The sequence below is a fragment of the Leptonychotes weddellii genome, chromosome 4 (assembly GCF_054177405.1).
Source record: "Leptonychotes weddellii isolate Sample4059 chromosome 4, ASM5417740v2, whole genome shotgun sequence".
Classification (NCBI taxonomy): Eukaryota; Metazoa; Chordata; class Mammalia; order Carnivora; family Phocidae; genus Leptonychotes; species Leptonychotes weddellii.
The window spans coordinates 46336953-46348815 of NC_138372.1; the positions used below are offsets into that span (position 1 = coordinate 46336953).

Genomic DNA, 11863 nt, shown 5'->3' on the forward strand with positions numbered 1-11863 from the left:
GAGAGAGGGAACACAAGCAGGGAGAGCGGGAGAGGGAGAAGCAGGCTTCCCGCCGAGCCCAGTGCGGGGCTCGATCCCAGGACCCCCGGATCATGACACAAGCTGGAGGCAGACACCTAACGACTGAGCAACCCAGGCGCCCCAACAAAAGGGTTTTATTTATTTATTTATTTTAAAGATTTTATTTATTTATTTGAGAGAGAGAGAATGAAAGACAGAGAGCATGAGAGGGAGGAGGGTCAGAGGGAGAAGCAGACTCCCCGCTGAGCAGGGAGCCCGATGCGGGACTCGATCCCGGGACTCCAGGATCATGACCTGAGCCGAAGGCAGTCACTTAACCAACTGAGCCACCCAGGCGCCCCAACAAAAGGGTTTTAATAGGTGGATTATCTCATCTTCTTTTGGGGGGAAGGAGAGGACCCGTGTGACAGATTATTTTCTGCTGACCAGAAAATTCCTGATTGACCTCTTCAAGGTTACAGTCCTGGGTTAAAACTGCAGTTAGGTTAGGTATTCAGTCTCAGTTTACTGACTTGGCGCCTTAACGTAAGTGACGCCATTTTGACTCTTTTGAACCATGTATCTCAAAAAATAAGGACATTTCTTTTTTTTTTTTTAAAGATTTTATTTATTTATTCATGAGAGACACAGAGAGAGAGGCAGAGGGAGAAGCAGGCTCCCAAGGAGCAGAGAGCCCGATGCGGGACTCGATCCCAGGACCCTGGGATCATGATCTGAGCCGAAGGCAGACACTTAACCATCTGAGCCACCCAGGCACCCAAAATAAGGACATTTCTTAAATAACCACAGTATTATCACAGCTAATAAAATTCATGTTCCTGAATATCATTTAATATGTTATCCACATTCAGAATTTCCTGCTCTTCTGCACTGATTTGTTCAGCTGGGATCCAGATTAAGAGGTACACATTCCCTTGGTCTCCTAAACTGGAATAGGTACCTCATTCCCCATGTTGCTGAAGTATTGAAGCCCCGTGGAAAGTCTTACCCAGTGGACTCTTAAATCCTTGCTTTCTTTTTTTTTTTTTTAAAGGTTTTATTTATTTATTGACAGAGACACAGCCCGGGAGGGAACACAAGCAGGGGGAGTGTCAGAGGGAGAGGGAGAAGCAGGCTTCCCACTGAGCAGGGAGCCCGATGTGGGGCTCGATCCCAGGACCCTGGGATCATGACCTGAGCCGGAGGCAGACGCTTAACAACTGAGCCACCCAGGCGCCCTACTCCTTGCTTTCCCATAGTCGCCTTGGTTAAGCTTTAGGTACAACTCCCGGTGTTGGATTTTCTAGTTTATTTCATTAGGAGGGATGATATGTGTGTAATATTGATCACTTTTTGTATTAGTAGTCAAGTTGATGTTTCCTCTTTTGACCTTTTCTCTGACTTCATCAAGATTTTTTTTTTTTTTAAGATTTTATTTATTTCTTTTGACAGTGAGAGCAGGAACACAAGCAGGGGGAGTGGGAGAGGGAGAAGCAGGCTTCCCGCAGAGCAGGGAGCCCAATGTGGGACTTGATCCCAGGACCCTGGGACCATGACGTGAGCCAAAGGCAGACGCTTAATGACTGAGCCACCCAGGCGCCCTTAATCAAGATTTTTATTATACATATTTCCTTTGACCTCTTGTTGCTCATAATTTGAGTTTTATCATGAATGAATGCTAGGTTTAAGATTTTTTGCAACTGGGCGCCTGGGTGGCTCAGTTGTTAAGCGTCTGCCTTCGGTTCAGGTCATGATCCCAGGGTCCTGGGATGAGTCCCACATCAGGCTCCCTGCCCAGCAGGAAGCCTGTTTTTCCCTCTCCCACTCCCCCTGCTTGTGTTCCTGCTCTCGCTATCTCTCTGTTAAATAAATAAATAAAATCTTAAAAAAAAAAAAAAAAAAGATTTTTTGCAACTATTAATGTTTTCTTTTTTGAGTAGTTAATGTAGTGATTTACATGTAGAAATTACTTGCTTTTAAACTTCTGGCTTATTTTTTAAATAATTTTTTTATTTATCTGAGAGAGAGCCCACGAGGTGGGAGGAGAGGGAGAAGCAGACTCCCCGCTTGAGCAGAGAGCCTGACCGCGGGGCTCGATCCCAGGACCCTGGGATCATGACCTGAGCTGAAGGCAGACACTTGACTGAGTTATTTTAGAGTGTAAATATCTGTATCCTTTACTCATTTAAATGCCATACATAGAAATCTTTATCTTCTAAGTTCATGCTATCATAATTTTTCTTATTTTGGTTTTTCTATAATGAGACATTGTTGAACTACGTGATTGTAAGTATGTATCCTTCTTTTTGTCCTGACATTAATATAACCTATTAGCTGCTATTATGATTCTTATATCACAGCCTTTTTGTAGTGGTCCCTAAAGTTCTATTTTTTTATGCTTTGTCATTGCAGACGAGATGTTTCATGCTATCTTTTAATTAGTAAACTTAATTTTTGGAGCAGTTTTAGGTTTACAGCATATTGAGTGCAAAGTATGGAGAAGTCCCGGATGTTCCCTGCCCCACACATGAACTGCTCATCAGCATCCCACGCCCAAGTGCTACATCTGTTACAACCAGGGAATTTACACTGATACGTCATTATCACCCAAAGCCCAGAGTTTGCATTAGGGTTCACTCCTGGTGAATGAATTTTCTGAGTTTCTGTGTGTTTTGACAACTGTGTGACCTGTATCTGCTGTTGTATCATACAAAATAGTTTCACTGTCCTAAAAATCCTCTGTGCTCTGCCTGTTCATCTCCCTCCCCTCAGTCCCTGAGAACAACTCATCTTTTTTCTGTCTCTATAGTTTTGACTTTTCCAGAATGTCATGTAATTGGAACCACACAGTATGTAGCCTTTTCAGGGTGCCTTCTTAGACTGGGTTCATAGGCATTTTAGGTTCCTCCATGTCCTCGTATGGCTTAGTAACTCATTTCTTATTAGCACTGAAGAATATTGCATTGTTTGGAGGTACCACAGTTTATCCACCTACTGAAAAATATCTTGGTTGCTTCTAAGTTTTGGCAGTTCTGAATAAAACTGCTCTACACCTCTGGGTATGCAGGTTTTTGTATAGATATAAGTTTACCACTCCTTTGGATAAATACCAAGGAGCACGATTGCAGGATCATATGGTGAAGAGTATGTTTAGTTTTGCAAGAAACTGGCAAATTGTCTTCCAAAGTAGCTGTAATATTATTTGCATAAGCAGTGAATGCAGTGTTAACTCTGCATTCTTTTTTATTTATTTATTTATTTATTTATTTTTAAAGATTTATTTATTCATTTATTTGACAGCGAGAGAGGGAACATGAGCAGGGGGAGTGGGAGAGGGAGAACTCGCAGGCTCCCCGCAGAGCAGGGAGCCCGACGCAGGGCTCGATCCCAGGACCCTGGGATCATGACCTGAGCCGAAGGCAGACGCTTAACGACTGAGCCACCCAGGCGCCCCTTAACTCTGCATTCTTACCAGCATTTGATGTTGCCAGTATTTTGGATCTTGGCCATTCCTGTAGGCGCGTTGTGGTATCTCATTTTAATTTGCATTTACCTGATGGTTGTGGAGCATCTTTCCGTATGTTGAATTGCTATTTGCATATCTTCCCTGGTGAGGTGTCTCTTGGTCTTTTGCCCATTTTTTAATCAGGTTGTTCATTTTCTTTATACTGAATTGTAAGAATTTGTATATTTTGAATAGCAATCCTTTATCAGATGTGTTTGGAAATATTTTCTCCCAGTATATAGTTTATCATCTCATCTTTAGTCTCATGCTAATTTGATTTTTTTCTTTCTTTTTTATTTATTTATTTATTTATTTATTTGAGAGAGAGCGAGAGAGAGATCATGAGCAGGGGGGAGGAGTAGAGGGAGAGGCAGACTCCCCGCCGAGCAGGGAGCCCGATGCGGGACTCGATCCCAGGATCCTGGGATCATGACCTGAGCCGAAGGCAGACGCTTAACGACTGAGCCACCCAGGCGCCCTGATTTTTTTCTTTCTTGAATGTTTGTTAGTTACGGAATTAACTGCCTATGGGCATATGATTCACAAATGTGTATCTGCAGAGCAGAAACTAGGCTGGGTTCTAGACCCACTTAGCTTGTTCTCTAATTATTTCAGGGGCACCTCAAACTTGATAGGTCAAACAAAATTTGTACTCTTCCTTTAAAACCTGGTTCTTTCTTGGCCCTTTGTTTCGGTGCATAGCAAGCATTTGTCTAGTAGGGAAGCCGAATGCCCCAAAGCCGTCCCCTGGGCTCCCTCCTGTAGGTTACCCTTCCATAGATGCTTGCTCCAGCCTTTTGGGTAGTTTTTCCTCTGTGTGGAATGTACCTGCTTCCATTCTTCATTGTGTAACTGCTGCTTATTTCTCAGATTCAGTGTGAGCTGCTTGTGCAGGAAAGCCGTCCTGGGTCTCACTGAATACATCAGATGACACCTGGTCTAGACACCCTTGACCCTCGACCCTTACCTAGTAAGTTGGCACAGTTGCCATTTGATACTTGTCTCTCCCTAGATGTTCTGAAGGGGAGATCCCGTGTCAGGGTTTTTTGGTTTTTGTTTTGAGAGAGCCCCTGTGGGAAGGGGGAGAGAGAGAATCCTAAGCAGGCTCCACACCCAGCACAAGCCCAATGCAGGACTCCCATCTCTGAGCTCATGACCTGAGCTGAAATCAAGTCAGGTGCTTAAGTGACTGAGCCACCCAGGGGCCCCATCTAGGTCAACATCTTTTTCCTTTACTATCTAATTAGCATATAGTCTGTGCTCACTAAATGTGAATGAGTGACATGGGAACTTATATGGCTCATGTCTGCATTCAGAAGTTTTATCAGGATTATATATAGATGTATATGCATATTTTATTAACCTTGCACCAGATCAGATGATTTTATTTTATTTTTTTTCAGTCAGATGACTTAATTCCGGTGTGGGGGGGTTCTATTCCTATGATCCGTGTTTTGTATCCTTCCATTAGATGCTTCCCTCAAAGTTACTATACGAACTCACAAGTCCTGTTTCCCCTTTCTCTCTTGTTCATCTGCTTCAATAATAGCTAGCAGTTTTATTTGCTCTAGTCTCCTTCCATTAAGTCGCTGAATTCTGTTAAAGGGGATTTAATTTTTCTTTTCATACCTGCAAGTTCAAGCAGTTGGGGTCTTGACAGCAGTGATTAATCAGTAGGGGGTACAATTGTTAGTGTATCAGCAGTAAACTCAACTGCTTAAAACTTGAATACCTACCAGGCTTTGCAGAGGAAAAGGTTCAGGAACAGGCATCCCGGCTGTTGTCCAAAGTGTGTGTATTGTGTATACCCTCTTCTCATCCCTGTGAACTAAAGGATGAGGAATGGGAGTGGTCTCTGCCTCTCCACCATGCAGGGTCAGGACAGTAGAGTGGAAGATGAGAAACAAAAATGAACAACCTAAGTGAGTCTCAAGCAAAGATAAAAGGGGCCTTTGTGAGGTGCGAGTAAGCATGGGTTTTAGTTATTCTCCTCCCCTCAGGGTATGTCTTAATACTTGCATTCTGGAAAGTAATATTCTGAATTGACTTGAGCTGGGTAGTTTTTTGTTTTTTAAGATTTATTTGGGAGGGGGAGAGCCTGTGTGAAGAGGGGGGAGGGGCAGAGGGAGGGGGGAAGAGCATCTCAAGCAGACTCCTTGCTGAGTGCAGAGCTCCAAGCCTCCTCAGATCACGACCTTAAGCTGAAATCAAGTCAGATGCTTAACCGACTGAGCCACACAGGCGCCCGGAGAGCTGGTTTTAAGAAATTAAAGTCTTAATGTTAACTCTCTCTGCAATCAAAAAAGGGGCTTCTCTTTCCATTTTGTGTAAGATTCCATCCAAGTCACCTTAAACTTCCAAAAATTGGTATGGTACACTCTTTTAATAATGTTTCTTTTCTTTTCTTTTTTTTTTTTAAGATTTTATTTGTTTGACAGAGAGACAGCGAGAGAGGGAACATAAGCAGGGGGAATGGAAGAGGGAGAAGCATGCTTCCTGCCAAACAGGGAGCCCAATGTGGGGCCCGATCCCAGGACCCTGGGATCATGACCTGAGCCGAAGGCAGATGCTTAATGACTGAGCCACCCAGGCGCCCCACAAGTCAATAGTATAGGAAACTGGCCGATTTCCCTCAGCCTTTTTAATCTACTATTTGGTTGATTTATGGCATTGAAAACTTTACTTGAATGGGGTTTTAATAATGTGTGAATTTTGAGTTCTGACTTTTTTTTGGCATACATATACCCATCTTGTTACCCTTTATATTAAATTGTTGTGGAGTACTCATAGTTTACTTAATAACCACATTCATGTTCTTGATTACTATGATTCTCAAAAGAATTCTTCAGTAAATGAGTCTTTATTTTTTTTTATATTTCAGATGATATATATATTTTAAGGATTTTTGAGTTTGGGGGAGTCTAGCAGAGCTGCAAGAACAAAAATTGCTCTTCAGGAAAATAAAATAAAACAACGTATCCGCAATGTCCATTGTAGAGTCAGAAATTGCTAGACTTGCAAAGAAACAGGAAAATAGCACCCATAGGGAAAGAATTCAGTTGATAGAAACTGACCAGGAGATGGCTCAGGTATTAGATTTAAAATGCAAAGACATGTCAGCAGTTATGCTGATGAAGTTTAAGGGCTTGATGGAAAATCTGGACTTAATGGTTGAAGAGATCAGGGAATCCCTTAAAAAGGACCTAAAGGAAATTTTAGGAGTAGAAAGTAAAATACCTGAAGTGAAAAATATAAACAACTCCAGTACCAAAAAGGAGTGGCCACAAATAAAAGGTTTAGCCACACAAAAAACAGGGTTGGTAGAGAAAATAGAAGGAGCAAACTCTGAAATAGTTGAAGATAGTGAAAATTTGACTTTTAAAAGAAAAGAAGTAAGTGAGCTGAGTAGCAAATTAGACAAAGCTGAAGAGTACAGTATAAACCAAGGTAAGGAATTGTCCCGTGATGAATCAAAAAATGACAACGGCATGGAAAGTGTGGAAGAAGCCATAAGCAATATAGACAACACTTGGGGAGAATGTAGTATCCATACAGAAGTAACACGAGAGAACCGAGAGATTGGAGAGGAGGAACCGGTCAGAGAAAAAAGAGAGGAGAAAATCCCTCAGAATTTAAAGAATAAAGAGAAAATTCTAAAAACCTCCAGAGAAGATGAAGGAGCAGTACTTACGCTGGTGGCAGACTTTTCATCAGCAACGCTGGACATTAGGAAGCAATGGAGTAACGTCTTCAACATTCTGAGGGAAAATGATTTTGAACCTAAAGTTCTATGCCAGGTTAAATTAACATTTAAGTGTGAGGGTGAAGTAAGGACCTTTTCAGATATGCAAAGTCTCAGCAATTTTATTAGCCAGAAACCATTTTTGAACGAATTACTGAAAGATGTACTCCCACAAAAGGAAAAAATAAAGAGAGGAAGAAGGTACGGGATTCAAGAAAAAGTGGTAAGTAGACCTGTGGAACTTATGTACAGAGAATAAGTAGTTGATAAAGTTATTCCAAAGGTTAAACAAGTTTTAAAAAACAATTTCGTAAAAGTAAAAGCATGACATTAAAAGTAATAACTTAATGGCTTTTTTTCTTTTAATGGATGGTGTTGGAAGCTTGGAAGAGCTTGAGAAGAGATTGTACATATTCATTACAGACATTAAAAGGAAAAATAAACACTAGGATAGTAGCTTTTAAATCATTAAAAGGAAAAATAGAAATAAACAAATGAGTAAATTCAATTAAAAGCCCTCATGCAGTAGGATGATGAAGAAAATTGTCAAGTATAATAAGTATGTTCAACTTTGAATTTATAAAGCAGTCCTGGTCAGTCTTCATTAGCAGTCAGGGAAATGCAAATAAACCTATTTTACTAAAGCCTATTCGAGTGTTCATTAATGTTAATATCTAGCTGTTATCCATTCCATGTATGGATTTTTGTTTTTACATCATATTAGATTATCTTTGTTTCTTACATCATACTAGATTATGTTCCCATGTATTTGATTTCATTGAAAACACTTTCGGTTATTTTCTGAATATTTTTTGTGATTCCAATCCTAAAAGATAATTCCTATGGTATATTGTAGAGATTCTCTGTCTCTTCTTGGATGTGTGTATATTCCTTACTTTTGTCTGTGGTGCAAGATAGTAGTCTAGTTTAATTCTTTTGCATGTGACTGTCCAGTTTTCCCAGCACCATTTACTAAAGACACTAGCCCCATTCCATATTCTTGGGTCCTTTTTCAATAAATAGTTGACCATATATGCTTTGAGTTTTTTTCTGGACTTTCTATTCTGGTTATATTGATCTATGTTTCTGTTTTTGTGAGTTCCATACAATACCATACTGTTTTGATTACTATAGCTTTGTAATATGGTTTGAAATCAGGGTGTGATGCCTCCTGCTTTGGGTATTTGTGGTCTTTTGTGGTTCCATACAAATTTTAGGATTGTTCTATCCTGTGAAAAATGCCATTGGGATGTTGGTAGAGATTGCACTGAATCTGCAGATTGCCTTGGGTAGTATAGACATTTTAACAATATTTATTATGCCAATTCATGAATAGAATATCTCCTCAGAGGTCTGTATCGTAAGCCAGTATTTTTGATGGGTCCTCAGAAATTAACTTTCCTGGCGATTTACACAGATGAGGCACCCAGCCTGTCCTGGAGGGTCTGGGGAGGTGGAAGGACAATTAGTGGCCGGCCAGCCCTAAATAGGGAAGAGTCCGTAACAGAGGGAGCATTAAGTGAAAAGCTCAGAGGCAAGGACATGGTTCCAAGGAATATTATGAGCCCACTTACTATATTACAGATACTGTCTCAAGCTCAGTACCTAGGTTGTCCTATTGAACCCTCACAACTATCCAAAGTAGATGCTCTTCTAGCAAGTTGATGTACCAGTAGCAAATGTGACAGCTGGGTTTGAACAAGCAATCTTTTTTAAGTCGGCTCCATGCCCAAAGTGGGGCTTGAACCCATGACCCTGAGATTGAGAGTCGCAGGCTCTGCCAACTGAGCCAGCTAGGTGCCCCTGAACAAAGTGGTCTTAAATTGAGCCTGTACTCCTAACCAAAACATGCTTTCCTTTTGAGTAATGTGACTGTAGTTTGAACTGCACATGGCATCTTTAAGAAATACTAGATTTACTTTTGTTTCCTTTGGGGGAAAAGGAAATGTGAGTTTTCGGGGGGGTGGGGGGACTTTGTAGTGTTCCTGAAGTTAAGTCTCTTTATCATAGGATCCTGCATGTAATCAGATATTCACTAACACAAGTTGTTCTTGAGAGTCAGTATTGGGAATATAGAAGGAACACACTAAACGTTATGACCTCATAGAAATTTGTTGAGGTGCTACACAGATAACAGGTGTGATGGGGTTATCATAGGGGAAACTTGACTTGTTTGGGGACCTAGGCATTCAAGAACAAGTAATAAATAATTTTCTAGATATTTGGTAATTGTTAAAGTATGTAGTCAAATTAAACTTATAGAGTGAAAGGATTAATTCCTTTAAAAGACAAATGATACATTTTTTTTTTCCTTTCAGGAAAAAACTCGACTAGATTTGAAGCATGGAGCTGAGGGGGAAGCCAGTGATGGCTTGAGTTTTCTATTTGTTAAAAAAGTAAAGGTTGCTGAGCCAGAGGAGGTGAAGAACTTAGAGATTCAGGAAGAAGAGTCTTCAGAGCTGGAAGAAGAGGGAGAAGAGGCTTCAGAGCTGGAAGAAGAGGGAGAAGAGGCTTCAGAGTTGGATGAGGAAGAAGAGGCTTCAGGCCTGGAGGAGGAGGAAGAAGAGACTTCAGGGCTGGAGGAGGAGGGAGAAGAAGAGGCTTCAGTATTACGTGAGAAACAGGATTCAATCTTTCAGCGTCATTCTGAGGTAAATACACAATGTGGAGTTGAAGAAAAAAATAATGGTTTGGAGATTGTTTTAATTAAAGAGGTAGAAGATTCTGAGCCAGAGGAAGAAAAAGGTTCAGAGTGGGAAATGGAAGTAGTTTTATCGTGGGAGGAAGGAGAGGACTCTGAGGTAGAAAATGTAAAGACTGCCTCCCAGATTGAGAAAAAAGAGGCCTCAGATGGACTTAAAGAAATTGCCTATGATTATTTGGCTCAGGACTTTGAGAAGAAAAAATTGGTGAAACAGCAGATGGTACAAAAAACCCAGGATAAAAAGGAAACAGCTATGCCCAGAAACCAAGGAGTTGGGACAGTCTGTCCAACCTTGCGTTTGGCCTCTCCCTCAAAATCACTAGAGATAAGTTCTGATAAGCAGAAAAGGCATTTAAGTACAAATTCGAGTACTCCATCAGGAATCACCAAATTTTTAAGGAAGACTGAGAAAGAGCGACACAAAACTCTGCTAACAGATGTGCAAACATCTAAAGAAACAGACTTAATACAAGAAACTGAAGAAAACTTTAGAAGAAATGTAATTAACAACTTTAGAGAGCTACAGGAGGAGGTTGCAAATCTTAAAAATTACCTTCCAGAGGTCTTCGGAATAAAAAACTCAATAGATGTTCTGAATAGCAGAATAGACACACTTGAAGAGAGAATGGACAATCTGGAAGACCGAATTGAAGAATTCTCTAAGGATACAATGCAAATGGCCAAACAGATAATAAATAAAGAAAGGTCAAGAGACATAGAGGATAGATCCAGAAGTTCCAACATCCGTTTGATAGGAATTCCAGAAAAAGATAATAAAGAGAATGGAGCAGAGGAAATAATTAAGGAAATCATTGAAGAAAACTTTCCAGAGCTAAAGGATTCAAGTCTTGAGGTGGTCAGTGCTTACCGAATACCTAGTAAGATTGATGAGAAGAGACTCACTCCTAGACACATCTTGGTGAAATTTGGGAATTCCAGTGATAAAGAAAAAATCCTAAAGGCTTCCAGAAAAAGAGAAATAACCTACAGAGGAACAAGAATCAGAATGACCGCAGACTTATCATTAGATACTCTAGATGCTAGAAGTCAGTGGAGCAATGTCATAAAAGTTCTGCAGGCAAAAGGCTTTACACCTAGAATCCTATACCCAGCCAAATTGGCATTTGATTTTGAAGGTAAAACAAAGACATTTTTTGATATTGAAGAGTTCACAAAGTTTGTTTCTTGCATACCCTCTTTGAAAGAATTACTGGAGGATATACTTTAGCAATCTAGGGTGACTATAAACACGTACACACAATATATATTACCTTCCTCCCACAGCAAGAGTCAAAAAGGAAAACGAAATTAAAATGCCACATTTCTATCCAGGAAGATGGACTGTGAACAGTATACTTGGGGAGTAGGGGAAAGGAAGGTTACAGATACTACTTAGATGTTGGTGAAGTTAAAGGGTGTGTGTTAAAATTAGTGTTAATCATGGTAGCTTGTGCAAGAGTAGGCTTTCTAAACTATTGGGGAGAGGGAGGGAATCTGTCAATGTAACCATGGGGAGAGGTGGGGTGAAAGTAATAGAAAAACAGGAAAAAAAGATGGCAGGATAAGTTAAATAGGGAAAATATGCAAAAGTTGAACTTTTGTCACAAGAAGGTACTCAGTTTTAGATCATTTATCATGATGTGAATCTTGAATCTTTATATTAAACCTTTTTCCTTTGAATATGTTTCATTTGCTTACTTTTGTCATTACATAGTTAAATCTTTACATTTTATTGCATAAAGCCATCCAATGAAGAGATCAGATCTTTCCTTATGTTGGACGTTAATGTATTCTCAATTGTTAGTCTGGAATAAAATAAATTGATTTGCAACATATAGATAAGAAGAAATGAAGAGAATGATGTAACCATTTTATGGCTTTTGCTCCCAAGGGCTTATTTAGTATATTTAAT

At 40.2% G+C, this 11863-nt stretch overlaps 1 protein-coding gene across 1 annotated transcript; it reads left to right on the top strand.

Moving 5' to 3' along the window:
• The first annotated feature begins 6392 nt into the window (after positions 1-6392).
• Positions 6393-11631, top strand: L1TD1 (LINE1 type transposase domain containing 1). Its single transcript, XM_081818528.1, has 2 exons — positions 6393-7470; positions 9566-11631. The coding sequence occupies exons 1-2, from the start codon at positions 6490-6492 to the stop codon at positions 11177-11179; spliced, it is 2595 nt and encodes an 864-aa protein (XP_081674654.1). The 5' UTR covers positions 6393-6489; the 3' UTR covers positions 11180-11631.
• Positions 11632-11863: the final 232 nt, after the last annotated feature.